The 16,605-nt window shown below is 46.6% G+C and overlaps 1 protein-coding gene across 1 annotated transcript; it reads right to left on the bottom strand.

Moving 5' to 3' along the window:
• Positions 1 to 258: 258 nt before the first annotated feature.
• On the bottom strand, positions 259 to 15,938 carry LOC137162524 (zinc finger protein 595-like). Its single transcript, XM_067562410.1, has 4 exons — positions 15,878 to 15,938; positions 9,504 to 9,630; positions 4,406 to 4,519; positions 259 to 4,035 (listed from the first exon to the last, which is right to left on the bottom strand). The coding sequence occupies exons 1-4, from the start codon at positions 15,899 to 15,901 to the stop codon at positions 2,480 to 2,482; spliced, it is 1,821 nt and encodes a 606-aa protein (XP_067418511.1). The 5' UTR covers positions 15,902 to 15,938; the 3' UTR covers positions 259 to 2,479.
• Between the last annotated feature and the right edge of the window lie 667 nt (positions 15,939 to 16,605).

Raw genomic sequence — 16,605 nt, 5'->3', positions numbered from 1 at the left:
TAAAAACATTATTGTTTCCCTGGTAGCATATCCAGTAACTTGGAATATTCACTCCGGATGACTGAACTGTACTTGAACTGGCTCCACGTCATAATGAAAGGGAGGGGAAAAGACACAAACAAAATAAGAAATTATTGTTTTAGCAAAATTGTGTCAAAATCCACCAACAATCTGAGCTACATCCCATCAAACAAAACTAATATCCAGTTATGTTATCAAATGCCCTCAGGAAAGAGAAAAAGCCATGACACAGAAGGGAAGAAGAGAGCTTGTTTTATATAAAATGAAATTCCAGAGCTGGTTACATCTGATGATCATATTGGTCCCTCCTGACCTTAAAGTCTGTGAGACTCCAAATCAGAACAGATTTTCCTACTGGGCTGTCCAAACCTTCTTCACTCAGAGCCACCTCATTGTTATTCAGTCATGACAGTTAGAAAGGTTTTAACAGCATCATAATGGGGAAAAATCAGCCAAACTTCTCATCTGCAAACAATCCCAGCTCATCAGGAAAAATACTAAAAACAGCTTTGCCAATAGATGGAAACAGCGATTAAAGCACAGAAGGTTTAATGTGTGTTTGGAATCCTTTCAAAGTTCCCTGCTAGGCTGTGACACTTCCTTTCCCAGCCCAAAATTATCTGAGTTACGATCACAGCATGATAGCTAAGCACAGAGAGCTGAGGACACTGCATCATGTGACACTTTGGGAGGTGGAGGGACAGAACATGGAGATGATAAACTATTGTAGCTCTCTCAGAAGCCAATGCTGCTAGAATGATGGGAGATTCAGGATGCCGATTGGGAAGGAATTCCTCTGACTCACATAATCACCACAGAGACTGAAATGATACTGATTCCCCCATCTTTGCTCTTGCTTTTTGTTATATTTCACTATATTTTACATAAAAAATAGGGTAGAAAAAATAACCACTATTCAGACCCCACAGCAACATAAGAACTGGAATGAGACAATCTCATCCCAAAGAGAGAATCCGGTGACTAACAATCACTTTGCAATGGGGAAACAAGTATAAATGTGATGCTTGGGGTTTATCTAAGCTGGGAAAAGTGATGGAGGTTAGGTTAGGACAGGAGGAAAGCTAACTACAACCACTGAACTGGGTCGTGTCTGCCCTGCAAAGATATTTTTATACGAAAACACAACTAATTGCTCTAATTAGGTAACACAAGGTACAGTTCTAGGGGAGACAAGGCACAGGTAGTGTTTATTTCAGTGTAACTAGATGAGGACAGCCCTACCCCACACCTGGGACTGATAGACATTTCTAGCAGGAGGGACACAAACTCCCATAACTCTTAAGACAAAAGAGTTAGAATCGTAGAAGATGAGGGTTGGAAGGGAACTCAGGAGATCATCTAGTCCAACCCCCTGCTCAAAGCAGGACCAACCTCAACTAAATATTAACAACCAGGACTTTGTCAAGCTGGGCCTTACAAACCTTTAGAATGGAGATTCCACTACCTCCCTAGGTAACCCATTCCAGTGCTTACTCCTACAGAAAAGGGTTTCCCTAATATCCAACCTGGAACTCCCCCACTGCAACTTGAAACCATTGCTTCTTCCTCAGTGGCAGTTGAGAACCACCATTGAGAAAAGCCTAGCTCCATCCTCCTTGGAACCCCCCTTTAGGTAGTTGAAGGCTGCTATCAAATCCCTCCTCACTCTTCTCTTCTGCAGACTATATAAGCCCAGTTCCTTCAGCCTCTCCTCATAAGTCTTGTGCTCCAGCCTCCTAATCATGCTGGACTCTCTCCAATTTGTCCACATATTTCCTCTAGTGGAGCGGTGGAGGGGGGGGGGAGGGGGGAAAAACTGGTCACAATAGTCCAGATGTGGCCTCACCAGTAGTGAATAGAGGGGAATAATCACTTCCCTCGATCTGCTGGCAATGCTCCTCCTAATGCAGCCCAATATGCTATTAGTCTTCTTGGCAAACAGGGCACACTGCTGACTCATATCCAGCTTCTTGTCCACTGTAACCCCCAGGGCCTTTTCTGCGGAACTGCTGCCTAGCCACTCTGTCCCCAGTCTCTAGCTGTGCATGGGATTCTTCTGTCCTAAGTGCAGGACTCTGCACTTGTCTTTGTTGAACCTCATCAGATGTCTTTTGGCCCAATCCTCCAATTTGTTTAGGTCACTCTGTTGCCTCTCTCTACCCTCCAGCATATCTACCACTCCCCTCAGCTTAGTGTTATCTGGAAACTTGCTGAGAGTTCAATCCACCCCATCCTCCAGATCATTAATGAATATGTTGAACAAAACAACATAGATGTTCAGAGGATTCAACCCAAAATAAGGTGAGCTGCAAAAGGCAGAAACAGGGTAACTCAGCTGGTGGAGCTCAGAGACTACAGTGAAGGAAATGGTGCAATCCACCTTAAAGGTCACTAGTTGGGAATTAGCCAATGTATTAAAAAAAGTCTTTGGACAGCCCTAGTAAATGCAATTACAGTGTTACTGTCCTGTGTGAATTATCTTATGCCGGTTAAGATGTGAGCTCTGATAGAAGCTTTTCCCACACACAGGGCATGAGAAGGGTCTCTCTCCTGTGTGACTTCTCCGATGTTTGGTGAGCTCTGAGCTCTCCCTGAAGCTTTTCCCACACTCAGAGCATGAGTAGGGTCTCTCTCCTGTGTGGATTCTCCGATGTGAGACAAGGTGTGAATTATAACTGAATCCCTTCCCGCACTCAGAGCATCTGAAGGGTTTGTTTCCTGTGTGGATTCTTTGGTGTGTAATGAGGCCTGAGCTCTGGATGAAGCTTTTCCCACACACAGGGCATGAGAAGGGTCTCTCTCCTGTGTGGATTCTCCGATGTGAGGCAAACTGTGAGCTACAATTGAATCCTTTCCCACACTCAGGGCAAGTGTAGGATGTCTCCCCCGTATGGATTCTGTGATGTGTGATGAGGTTTGAGTGCCGACTGAAGCTTTTCCCACACTCAGGGCACATGTAGGGTTTCTCTTCTTTGTGGATTCTCTGATGCATGATGAGCGTTGATCTCTGACTGAAGCTCTTCCCACACTCTGAGCACACATAAGGCGTCTCTCCAGTGTGGGTTCTCTGATGTGTGGTAAGGGTTGAGCTACGACTGAAACTTTTCCCGCACTCGGGACATGTGTAGGGTCTCTCTCCAGTGTGGATTCTCTGATGTCTAATAAGGGCTGATCTGTCTCTAAAGCTTTTCCCACAATCCGAGCACACGTAAGGTGTCTCTCCTGTGTGGGTTCTCTGATGAATGATAAGCGTTGACTTCTGACTGAAGCTTTTCCCACACTCAGGACATGTGTAGGGTCTCTCTCCAGTGTGGATTCTCCAATGGAATGTAAGATGCGTGCTGCGAATAAAACTTTTCCCACATTCAGAGCAAGTGTAGGGTCTCTCTCCAGTGTGGATTCTCTGATGGATTGTAAGGTCTGTGCTGCGAATGAAACTTCTCCCACATTGAGTGCAAGTGTAGGGTCTCTCTCCAGTGTGGATTCTCTGATGGAATATAAGATTTGTGCTGCGAATGAAACTTTTCCCACATTCAGAGCAAGTGTAAGGTTTCTCTCCAGTGTGGATTCTCTGATGTCTAATAAGGGTTGATCCGTCACTAAAGCTTTTCCCACACTCAGGACATGTGTAGGGTGTCTCTCCCGTGTGGATTCTCTGATGTGTGGTCAGGTGTGATCTCTGAGTGAAGCTTTTCCCACACTCAGAGCATGTGTAAGGTCTCTCTCCTGTGTGAATGCTCTGATGTCTGTTAAGGTGTGAGATACGACTGAAGCTTTTTCTGCACTCAGGGAATGCACATGATGTCTCTCCAGTATTGATTCCTTCATATCTAATAAGATGTGAACGCTTACTCAAGTTTTTCTGTGGTGTGTGCTGACTCTCACCATCTTTTGCATGTGCCCAAGTCCCAGAAACATTGCCTTGGGATCTTCCTGATAATATCCTACATGATTTTACTTGTTCAGCATCTCCTTGAGGATTCTTCTTCTCATTCTCACTCACCATCCCATCACCTGCTAGGACAGACAGAGAAACCAGATATAGGTCACTCCTTTTTCTGGAGAAAAGGGAACCTCAGAGAGAGGAAAGGAATAAACGTGGGAACAAACCAAAATAAGGGTTGGAGAGATCAAACGAATAAAGAGTTGAATCTCTCAGAAACCTTTCCCCAGAGGAGAGGATCAATTCTGGGTCTACATCTCAATCAAACACACAGTGGGGAGGTAGATTGGGGAGGGAGCTGGGATAGGTGGGAAGTCTTGAGGATGCCACACTTCCAGAAAACAATCATGAACTCAGAGAGCTCAACCGGTCTTTATAGGAATCGCAAATATTTCCTTAAGCCATGGACACTTTTTTGAGTTGGTTTAATTGATTTCTCACCTGTACAGGCCCCTATCAGGATCTCTTTTTCCTCAGAGCCCTGGAGTTGAGGGACCCAGGGATTTTCCACTTGTTCCAGCCAGGAGATCACATCAGGTTTGGAAACTGGAAACCCTACTCAAGGGAAAGAAAACAAACAAGATCAACTGAATCTGTGGAATGTGTGTGTCAATCTGGGGTGCAATCCAGGCCCCAGAGAGGTGGTATCACCACCTACACCATAACCCTAGACGCCTCACAATGCTTTGCTATTGTATCTCCCAATCCTGGCCACTGACAAGCAGCCTAACAGCATGCAAGACACATCTTGAATGCCTGTGTAAAGCTACATCCTCAGCCCAGCAGCTCTGATCCCAGAAGCCTGTCAGCAACAGCTTCTACCAGCTTTGGTTACTGTTTGCAGGGTGGCCCCAACACACTCCCAAGTGTGGGTTCTGTGGTGTCCAGGTTCAGATATTAGGTCTGTTGCCCGTGTAAGAAGTCAATATTGAACAGTCGGCTACTTTAACTGGAGTTACCAAACATTCAGCTGAAACACAACACTGGATTAGTTTTGATTAAAAAATGAAACAAGTTTATTTAACTGCAGAGATATACTTGTGTTCACTTAAAATCTAAGGTATTAAAGTCAGAAATGGTTATAAGAAAAATAAAAATAAAATGCTTTCTGGTAGCTAAAATTTAACAAGCTCGACTTGGTTCAAGGTAAAATCCTTATCACACAGAACCATAAAATCATAGGACTGGAAGGGACCTTGAGAGGTTTTCTAGTCCAGTCCCCTGCACTTACGGCAGGACCAAGCATTACCTAGATCATCCTGATAGGTGTTTTTCCAACATGCTCTTAAAAATCTCCAATGATGAAGGTTCCATCACCTCCCTAGGCAATTCATTCCAGGGCTTACCTACCCTGACAGTAAGTTTTTCTTAATGTCCAACCTATATTGCCCTTGCTGCAACTTAAGCCCATTTCCTCTTGTTCTATGTTCAGAGATTAACGAGAACAATTTTTCTTCCTCCTTGTAACAACCTTTTATGTATTTGAAAACTGATACCATGTCCCCCCTCACTCTTCCATTCTTCAGATTAAACAAACCCAAGTTTTTCAATCTTCCTTCATAGGTCATGTTTTCAGGTCCTTCGCTCATTTTTGTTGCTCTCCTCTAGAATTTCTCCAATTTGTCCACATCTTACCTGAAATGTGGCACCCAGAAATGGACACAATAATTCAGATGAGGTCTTATCAGCACAGAGCAGAGTGGAAGAATTACTTCTCGTGTCTTGCTTACAACACATCTGCTCGTACATCCCAGAATGTTTTTTTCCCCCCTCTCAACAGTATGATATCATCGATACATATTTAGCTTGTGAATCACATGTTCCCAACAACAGGGAACCAAATTGACCAAATTCTCAGATCATTATCTCCACCAGAGTCAAAGGGCTGGTTCCTTTGTCATCTTAGGTGAAAAGAGAGATGGGGGGAAATGGGTGTTTTTCTCCCTCACTTTTATAGTCCAGTCACCCTTTGAAGTGGATTCTTCTGAGGTTTGCCCCCTCTAAGAAAAGTTTATTCAAACAGTCAGGAAGATGACATGCAGTTGCATGTTGAAGGTGGCACCATGCTTTTTCCTCTCCCCTGTGCATGCTGAAATGTAGAGTTGCCTTGTCTCCTGCCACTTCCCCCCTTGCTGTCACAAGGACCCTGTTTACTACTTATATGTAAATTGAGGTAAACACATATTCCTTTGTTTAGGATAGCTCAATTTAACAACTCTTGCCTAGTCAGGGTTGTGTGGGTTTGAACTTGTGCTAACCTCATCAGATGGGAAATTTGTAAACTTTAGATACAATGTTGTTATGGACATTTCACTAAATTGACCATCAAGTTATTAGTTTTCAAATGACACCTCACAAGGCACATTTTGTACAAAGCTTATTACGACAGTGTGCAGGCTGTGAATCCAGGGGTGCTTTCAATCACAGCTTGTCACAAAGGAGATTCCATTTCACCCCAGCTCATTTTTAATGGGTCACATCCCCCAGCCAGCTTCCTTTGCTCAAAGCAGCAGGAAATTAGGTATTAATAATCATAGTTGACGGGACTGCCAGAGGATGGCGCCCCATTGTGCTAGGCCCTGTACGAACACAGAATAGTAGACAGTCCCTGGCCTGAAGAACATACAATCTAACTAGAGGGGACAGACAAATGGTGCGGAAAGGAGCAGAACACATGAGCAGAGGGGAACAATATGATGGCAAATACGATGAGCACCGGCATATTGTGAGACTGTTGTATTTAATGTTATGAATATTACTTCTGTTTGTGAGTCAGCATTAAAACTTCAAAGGCTGTAATACAGACATGGGTCAGAGGATAAGCAGCCTGTTGAATATTGACAGACCTCTGCATCGATATGTACTCTATCTATTTGTGTGTTCCTGGCTTGCTGGGGGGTGGGGTGGGGGCGATTAATGACAAATCCCAAAGTGGGTTATGCAGCCACCTAACTTTTGATACTCTGCCCTCTAAAGAAAAGGGCAGTGACTAATTTTATCTGTTTCAGGAGAGTGAGGAATAAAGACAGATTTGGGTGGCATAAAAGGCTGAGTATGAGCTGTCTGGTGGGAGCGGGGTGGTCTCCTTGAGCAGCACACTGACATGATCTCATAACCAGGAGCTGAACCCTTAGATAAAGGTTTGAAAGACTTTAGAACCTATCAGCATGTCACATCCTGGGGTCTAATGCGTCCTGTAACCTGGGTTGTCCTTTAAAATGCCTTGCTCTTGTAGCCTCGAGCCTAGACTGTATGTCAGTCTCTCCCAGATATGTCTGGGTGTGTGTGCTGCAGCCAGCCAGCCAGCCAGACCTTGGTTTTTACCAGCCTTGGTTATGCTGCAGGGTGACTCCAACCCACATCTACCCTTAGATCTTCCCCCAGAAATGTGTGTCGTATACTGCTAAGTCCTCTCCTGGCAGTACAAATATATTCCTTTAAAAGAATAATATGCCGACTTATCATTTTAAATAGAGTACCCAGACACTCCAATTTAAACACACTGGATTAGCTAAAACAGTAAAACTAGAAAGAGATTTTACGTGAGTATAAGCACTAAAAGTCAGAAATGGTTATAAGAAAAATAAAGATAAAACGGTTACCAGCATTTACTTAAGAAACTATCTGAGTTGCAAAGAGGAGGTTACATACCTGTAACTGGAGGCTCTTTGGGATGTGTGCTCCCTATCTGTATTCCACCGAAGGTGATGTGCACGTGCCCAGAGCTGAAGCTTTTCAAAGTAGCATTGTTAGGCGGTCTGCACTCATGCCCTTATAGTGGCTCATGGTTTCGCCCAAGGTGATAAAGGACAGGGCAGGCCAACTGCATCTCCAGTTCCTTCTCCACCACAGACCTACCAGATCTGCAGCACAGGGGAAGGAGGGTGGGTTTGGAACACAGAAAAGGACCATACATCTCAAAGAACCTCCAGTTACAGGTAAGTAACCACCTCTTCTTCTTCGAGTGATGGTCCCTATTGTAGTCCACTAAGGGTGACTCACAAGCAGTACCTAGATAGGAAGAGGGTGTGAGGAAGATGACAGAACCATGGAACGGATGTCGGCTGCGCCAAACAAGGTGTCTGTCCCAGAATCAGATACTACAGCGTAGCAGGAGGAAAAGATGAGCAGGAGGAAAAGATGTGTATCGAACCCCATGTGGCCACAAGGAGCATGTTGTGGAGCGCGACTATGGTTGATGCATGCGTTCTTGTGGAATGGGCTCATATCCCACCTGGTGGTGAGTGCTCTGGCATTTGATAGCAGTGCGTAATTCACCCTGAGGCCCACGTAGAGATTCTCTGGGTGGAAATGGCCCGCCCTTTAATTCTTTCCGCTATGGTGACAAACAGCTGGAGAGATTTCTGGAATGATATGCAGGTAAAAGGCCAGGGCCCTACGCATATTGAGGGAATTAATTCACTGTTCCTCATTAGAGGTTTGGGGAAGAAGGCAGGCAGATGTATGGGCTGGTTGAGGTGGAATTGGGAAACCAGATTCGGTAGGAATTTGGGATGAAGGCACAGTGAAACCTTGTCTTTATGGAAATTGGTGAAGGAGGGGAAGGTTACCATCCCAGCTTCCCATTCACCAACCCTCCTCGAGGAGGTAATGGCAAAAAGGAAAGCCACCTTCATAGAGAGAAAAGAGAGCAGAAGGCCAGGTGTAACAAAACACCTCGTGTGTCCTGGTATTTACACTCCCATTATAGCAATACCAAGCACAGAGGGACACGGAGGTGTGGTCTACAATCATACATATATCACCAAAATCCCCACATCCACCACACACAGAGCGGTCATAGCCCTTGGAGAGAAAGCAAAGTGCAGGGACTGGACTTTAATGCATCCAATAAGGAGAAATTAAATATTTTCCAAAATCAGATTTTTAAATGACCGATGATACAAAAACTGTGTCCGAAAAGGACACTGGGATGGGACAAAACCATGTACTATGTGTACAGGTATAGAGTTATTACCAGACTCACAGACTCTAAGGTCAGAAGGGACCATTATGATCATCTAGTCTGACCTCCTGCACAACGCAGGCCACAGAACCTCACCACCCACTCCTGTAATAGACTCATAACCTATGACCAAGTTATTGAAATCCTCAAATAATGTTTAGTCTTCAAGGGACAGAGAATCCACCAGCAAGAGACCTGTACCCCATGCTGCGGAGGAAGGCGAAAAACCACCAGGGCCTCTGCCAATCTGCCCTGGGAGAAAATTCCTTCCTGACCCCAAACATGGTGATCAGTTAAATCCTGAGCATGCAGGCAAGACCAGCCAGCCAGACACCCAGAAACGATTCTCTGTAGTAATTCAGAACCCACCACATCTAACATCCCTTCACAGGCCATTGGGCATATTTACCACCAATAGTCAAAGATCAGTCAATGGCCAAATTAGACCATCCCCCCATAAACTTATCAACCTCAGTCTTGAAGCTAGCCAGGTTTCTTGCTCCCACGGCTCCCCTATAAAGGTTCTTTAGAGAACCCCCAGCTTCCAATAACTGAGGAGACAGGAATTCATACCCAGCGAGGTCACATTCTCATAGTTCTCCTGCATGACGTCTCTGTAGAGGGCTCTCTGAGCGGGGTCCAGCAGAGCCCACTCCTCCTCGGTGAAACACACAGCCACCTCCTCGAAGGTCACAGGCCCCTGAAAGAACAAGAGTCCAACACTCAGCACCTGCTGCCCAGTGACAAGCCCACTATTCATGGGGGAGCAGGGCCAGGAAAATGGATGCTCTGGGAGGGACAGAGTAGCACAGAAACACCCCCAACCCACTCAGAGCAGCCAGGTGGCATCAGGTTGAGGGGAGAGAGAGAGCCCCTTGTCCCTGCCAGTGGGCAGAGGGGCACGAGTCTTCAGCGACACACCTACTAGCCCGAGACTGGCACCGGAATTGGTGTTCCTAGCAGGGTCCAGGGACAGCCTCCTGGTGCGAATCCCAACATCCTCCCCATTCAATAAATCAGCGTTTTTCAAACAGGGGGTCGCGAGGTGGCTATGTGGGGTCGCGAGGTGCATGCCCCGACCCCAGCCAGGTGCAGGGCTGTGAGCTTCCTTGCTTTCTCCTGGCAGAGGAACATGGGGGAAACGGGTGAGCGGTGATACACAGACACTGCTCATCATAGAATCATAGAGTTGGAAGGGACCTCAGGAGGTCATCTAGTCCAACCCCCTGCTCAAAGCAGGACTAACCTCAGCTATATCATCCCAACCAGGGCTTTGTCAAGCCTCAGCTTAAAAACCTGTAAGGATGGAGATTCCACCACCTCCCTAGGTAACCCATTCCAATGCTTCACCACCCTCCTAGTAAAAAACTTTTTCCTAATGTCCAACCTAGACCTCCCGCCCTGCAACTTGAGACCGTTGCTCCTTGTTCTGTCACCTGCCACCACCGAGAACAGCCTAGCCCCATCCTCCCTGGAACCCCCTTTCAGGTAGTTAAAAGCTGCTATCAAATCCCCCCTCACTCTTCTCTTTTGCAGACTAAACAAGCCCAGTTCCCTCAGCCTCTCCTCATAAGTCCTGTGCTCCAGCCCCCTAATCATTTTGGTTGCCCTCCGCTGCACTCTCTCCAAATTGTCCACATCTTTTTTGTAGTGGGGGGCCCAAAACTGGACACAGTATTCTAAATGCGGCCTCACCAATGCCGAATAGAGGGGAATAATCACTTCCCGTGACCTGCTGGCAATGCCCCTCCTAATGCAGCCCAATATGCCATTAGCCTTCTTGACAACCAGGGCACACTGCTGACTCATATCCAGCTTTTTATCCACCGTTACCCCCAGGTCCTTTTCTGCAGAGCAGCTGCCCAGCTCGTCGGTCCCCAGTCTATTGCTGTGCATGGGATTCTTCCTTCCTAAGTGGAGGACTCTGCACTTGTCCTTGTTGAACCTCATTAGATTTCTTTTGGCCCAATCCTCCAGTTTGTTTAGGTCACTCTGTATCCTATCCCTACCCTCCAGGGTATCTACCACTCCCCCCAGCTTAGTGTCGTCCGCAAACTTGCTGAGGGTGCAATCTACCCCATCCTCCAGATCATTAATAAAGATGTTGAACAAAACCGGCCCCAGGACAGACCCCTGGGGAACTCCACTTGTGACCGGTTGCCAGCTAGACATGGAGCCATTGATCACTACACGTTGAGCCCTATGCTCTAGCCAGTTCTCTATCCATTTTATAGTCCATTCATCCAACCCATACTTCTTTAACTTGCTGATAAGAATACTGTGCGAGACAGTATCAAAAGCTTTGCTAAAGTCAAGGTATATCACATCCACCGCCTTCCCTACATCCACAGAGCCAGTCACCTCATCATAGAAAGCAATCAGGTTGGTCAGGCATGACTTTCCCTTGGTGAATCCGTGTTGACTGTTCCTGATCACCTTCCTCTCCCTCCAAGTGCCTTAAAATGGATTCCTTAAGGACCTGCTCCATGATTTTTCCAGGGATTGAGGTGAGGCTGACCGGTCTGTAGTTCCCTGGATCCTCTTTCCTCCCTTTTTTGAAGATGGGCACTAGATTTGCTTTTTTCCAGTCCTCAGGGACCTCCCCCTGTTGCCACGAGCTTTCAAAGATAATAGCCAATGGCTCTGAAATCACCTCAGCCAACTCCCTCAGCACCCTCGGGTGCATTGCATCCGGCCCCATGGACTTGTGTATGTCCAATCCTTCTAAATAGTCTTGGACCCGTTCCTTCAGCACTGTGGGATGTTTGCCTTCTTCCCATTCTGTGCCACCCAGTACAGCAGTCTGGGAGCTGATCTTGTCTGTGAAGACAGAGGCAAAAAAGGCATTGAGTACCTCAGCTTTCTCCACATCCTCCGTCACTAGGTCGCCCCCTCATTCTTTAAGGGGCCCACTCTTTCCCGAATCTTCCTCTTGTTGGCAACATGCCTGTAGAAACCCTTCTTGTTCCCCTTCACGTCCCTTGCTAGCTGCAACTCCAATTGCGCTTTGGCCTTCCTGATTTCATTCCTGCACGTTCGAGCAGTGTTTATATAATCCTCCCTAGTCACCTGACCAAGCTTCCACTTCTTGTAAGCTTCTTTTTTGCGTTTAAGTTCGCCAAGGACATCTTTGTTAAGCCAAGCTGGACGCCTACCATATTTGCTATTCTTTCCGCACATCAGGATGGTTTGCTCTTGTGCCCTCAATAAGGTCTCTTTAAAAACAGCCAGCTCTCTTGGGTTCCTTTCCCCCTCATATTAGCCTCCCAGGGAATCCTGCTCATCAGTTCCCTGAGGGAGTCAAAGTCCGCTTTTCTGAAGTTCATGGTCCGTATCCTGCTGTTCTCCTTCCTTCCTTTCGTCAGGATCCTGAACTCGACCATCTCATGGTCACTGCTGCCTAGGTTGCCACCCACTTCTACTTCCCCTACCAAATCTTCCCTGTTTGTGAGCAGCAGGTCAAGAAAAGCACGGCCCCTAGTTGGTTGCTCCAGCACTTGCACCAGGAAATTGACTGCAACACTCTCCAAAAACTTCCTGGATTGTTTGTGCTCTGCTGTATTGCTCTCCCAGCAGATGTCAGGGTGATTGAAGTCTCCCATGAGAATCAGGCCCTGTGAACTGGAAACTTTCCCTAGTTGAGCAAAGAAAGCCTCATCCACCTCATCCTCCTGGTCTGGTGGTCTGTAACAGACACCCACCAGGACATCACGCTTATTGTTCTTGCTTCTAAGCTTAACCCAGAGACACTCAACTGACTTATCTCCAGTTTCATACTGGAGCTCAGAGCAGTCATAGTGCTCTCTTACATACAGTGCAACTCCTCCCCCTTTCGCCCCTGCCTGTCCTTCCTGAACAGTTTATACCCATCCATGACAGCGCTCCAATCGTGAGAGTTATTCCACCAAGTCTCAGTTATTCCAATCATGTCGTAGTTTCTTGACTGTGCCAGGACTTCAAGTTCTTCCTGCTTGTTTCCCAGGCTTCTTGCATTTGTGTACAGGCACTTGAGATAAGTAGCCGAGTGGTCTACTTCCACAGTATGAATCGGGAGGCCTCCCCTGCTGCACCCTCCTCCTTCTGCTTTCTTGCGGTGTCCCTCTTCCCCACTAACCTTCGGGCTTAGGTCCCCGTCCCCCGTCGAAACTAGTTTAAAGCCCTCCTCACTAGGTTAGCCAGCCTATCTGCGAAGATACTCTTCCCTGTCTTCGTTAGATGAATCCCGTCCCTTCCTAGTAATCCTTCTTCCTGGAACAGCATTCCATGATCGAAGAATCCAAAGCCCTCCCTTCGACACCACCTGCGTAACCACGCATTTACTTCCCCAATGCGACTGTCCCTACCTGGGCCTTTTCCCTGAACAGGGAGGATGGACGAGAACACCACTTGCGCTTCAAACTCCTTAATCTCTTTTCCCAGAGCCACATAGTCCGCAGTGATCTGCTCAAGATCGTTCTTGGCAGTGTCATTGGTACCCACATGGAGGAGCAGGAAGGGGTAGCGGTCTGAGGACTTGATAAGTTTTGGCAGTCTCTCCGTCACATCCCTAATCCTAGCTCCAGGCAAGCAGCACACTTCTCTAGTTTCCCGGTCCGGACGGCAGATGGATGACTCCGTCCCCCTTAGGAGGGAGTCCCCGACCACCATCACCCTTCTCTTCCTCTTTGGAATGGTGGTCGTGGAACCCCCATCCCTAGGAGAATGCATCTCTTGCCTTCTGATCAAACGGGTCTCCTGATGATCCATTCCCTCTGAAGGGTCCTCCAAATCATTCTCTGCCGTAGTACTTGTGCAGAGAGGATGAAAACGATTCCTTACTTCTATCTGCATGGTGGGCACATGGGTTCTCTTTCTTCGGGAGGTCACATGCTGCCAATTTTCTTCCCCGTTCTTCATTTTCGCCTGCCCGGCCTTCTCTGAATCTTCCTTATGCTCTGCCTGTGCCTGATGGAGAAAGACATTGTTTTCTGTAATGCACCGCAGGGTTGACATTTGGGTCTCTAGTCCTTTAACCTTCTCTTCCAATAAGGAAACCAGCCTGCACTTGGTACAGATGAAGTCATCTCTGTCCTGTGGGAGGAAGACAAACATAGCACACCCAGTGCAGGTGACAACAATGGATCGCTCCATCTCCATATCCTGCCAGCGTTCCTCTGCACCTCCGACGGAGGCGGTGAGGGGGAAAGTGAGAAGCAACGCCAAGGCTCTTTGCATCCAGGTCACTTTCCCCATCTGGGCAGTGCTGTGAGGCGAGCATCAGGAGCTGCTACTCTCTGCCCTCCCCTTACACAGCCCACGTGGAGAAAGTGACCTGGATGCAGGGAACCCGGACGTTGCGCCTCACTTTCCCCCCTCATAGTCCTGCAGAGGGTGCGGAGGAGCAGCTCTCAAGGTGGGAGCCAGCAGCAATACCAGTCACTCTGTGTATGCAGGGCTGTTTCCCCAGGTGGGCGCAGGAGGGGGTTGCAGGGTGCAGGGGTGAAGAGGGCACAGTACAGGGGTTAGGGGCGAAGGGGGAGTGGGGAGCCTGCAGGGGGGCCAGGAGCAGGAACCCACAGGAGTGAAGGGGTGCACTCAGAGGCTTGCTATGTGAATGGGGTCACTACTGCAAAAAATTTGAGAACCACTGAAATAAACATGTCCATGTAAACAAACACAGAGGAAGTTGACAGGAAAAAAGTCAGAGGCTCAAAATTGTAGAAAAGCAATAAGGCAAAGCAAAGGGACAAAAGGAGAAATCTCTGGCCAGCAGTATCAAGGACAATATGAAGGAAGGTTATTTTTCGTATATTAATCACAAAAAGAATCCTAACAATGGTATCTGTCCATTACTAGATGGAAGTGGAAGAAGTAAAAATGTTCAGTGAATATTTCTCTACTGGATTTGGGGAAAAGCAAGCAGTTGATGTAATCATATGTTTACCATGATGGATGACCACAGTTTTGTCATCACAACAAACTCTTGAGAGCGTTAAATAGCAGCTACTAAAGCCAGGCATTTTTAAATCAGCAGTTCCAGATATTTTCCATTCAAGAATTTAAAAAAAAAAAACAAAAAAAAACCCAGGCTGAGGAACTCAGTGGATGAAAATCAACATTAATTAATAGGTTTTAGAACGCTGGGAAACGCCAAAAGACAGGAAAAAAATGAATGTTGTCACAACATTTAAAAAGGGACGACTGAGATCACTATAAGGCTATCTGACATCAATCCTGGGCAAGATAATGGAGGGGCTGATACCGGATTTGATTATTAAAGAATTAAAAGAGGGTGATGTAATTCAGACCAAGCCACATAAGTTTAGGAAAAACGATCCTCCCAAACTAAATAGAACTGTTTTTGTATGAGATCAGAAGTTTGGTTGATAAAGAAATAGTGTTAATGTATACATATGATTCCTGTAAGATATTTAACTTGGTGCAGCATTATATTTAAATAACTAGCACAATACAAAATTAACACGACATACATTAACTAGATTCAAAACCAGCTAACTGACAAATTTCAAAATATAATTGTAAATGGAAAAGCACAGTCCAAGGGCTGTGTTTCTAGTAGGGTCCCACAGCGATCAGTTCTTGGCCTTACACTATTTAATTTCTTTGTCAATAACTTGGCAGAGAACATATCATCACTGGGAAGTTTGCAGATAACACAAAGTTTGGGGGAGAGGGAAATAATGATGTGTGTCAGTCACCGGAAGTTTTCGCAGCCCTGGCCAGGGGATTATTTCCTGGGGAAAATAGGGGAAATTCCACTCCCAAATCTCAGGAGATTGCTTCTTCAAACTAGGCCCTCGATTTCTCTGGCAGGTTTGTCCCCTTCCTTTCCCCACCCATGGCATTTACTGCCTTGCCCCACCTCCAGCAGCTCCCACCTTCCTATGTATTCACTGCCCATTTTCCTGCAGCCATACCCCACAACCAGCTCCATGACAACCCCTTACCTCAGCTGACTCCACTGCAGCCATTGCCTTTCCCCTGGAAGGATGGGATGATCCAGAGCAAAACATCAACATTATTCTGTAGCCTGTTGGGGCAAAAAGGGCAATTGGAGAGATTTCAGAAGGTGATTTTGACCATTTCCCAGAGTCCCACCAGATTTTTCCCCTGGAAACTGACATTCTAGGTTCTACACCATTGGGAAATACTTAGTGACTTTATTAGAAGTAGGATTTCCCATCAGGATTAACCCCTCCTAGACATGATCTACACTACAGAGGCCTACACTACGTCGACATAAGCGGAATTGCGTTGACTTAGTTGTGTGCATCTCTGCATTAAAATTTGTCTCCACCAAGGTAAGTTCCCCATTATATCAGCATGGTAACACCACTTCCCGAGCATCGAGCCATTGTTGATGTGCTGAGGTCAACACAGTGCAAGTGCAGAGAGCGTGTTGCCTCTGTCAACCCTTCCAGTTCTCCAGCAGCTGTCATACAATGCCCGACACCAACCACTCTGGTCACAATTGCGAACTCCACTGCCCATAGGTCAAGGAGCCCGGAAGACCAACTCTGCTTAAAACCCTGAAACTTTTTAAATGCCTTCTCCGGTCACATCTCCAGCTATGATCCTTTATTGTGTGCAACTGATCAGTTGACAAAGACACCTGCATGCTACAAATGAGCTCCAGCCAGTATAGACAGAAGATATTGGATCTCCTTTGCCTGTG

This window comes from Emydura macquarii, unplaced genomic scaffold, assembly GCF_026122565.2.
Source record: "Emydura macquarii macquarii isolate MOO-44397 ecotype Brisbane River unplaced genomic scaffold, CSIRO-AGI_Emac_v2 contig_2425, whole genome shotgun sequence".
Taxonomy (NCBI): domain Eukaryota; kingdom Metazoa; phylum Chordata; order Testudines; family Chelidae; genus Emydura; species Emydura macquarii.
Note: the sequence above shows the minus strand (reverse complement) of the source record. Positions and strands in the feature narration are given on the sequence as shown.

Coding starts and splice junctions, on each gene's coding strand:
- LOC137162524 (XM_067562410.1), bottom strand. CDS start 15,901: ATGGCTGCAGTGGAGTCAGCTGAG. Junction 9,631..15,877: donor CTGCAGTGGAGTCAGCTGAG/GTAAGGGGTTGT, acceptor TTGTTCTTTCAG/GGGCCTGTGACCTTCGAGGA. Junction 4,520..9,503: donor TGAGAATGTGACCTCGCTGG/GTATGAATTCCT, acceptor TCCCTTGAGTAG/GGTTTCCAGTTTCCAAACCT.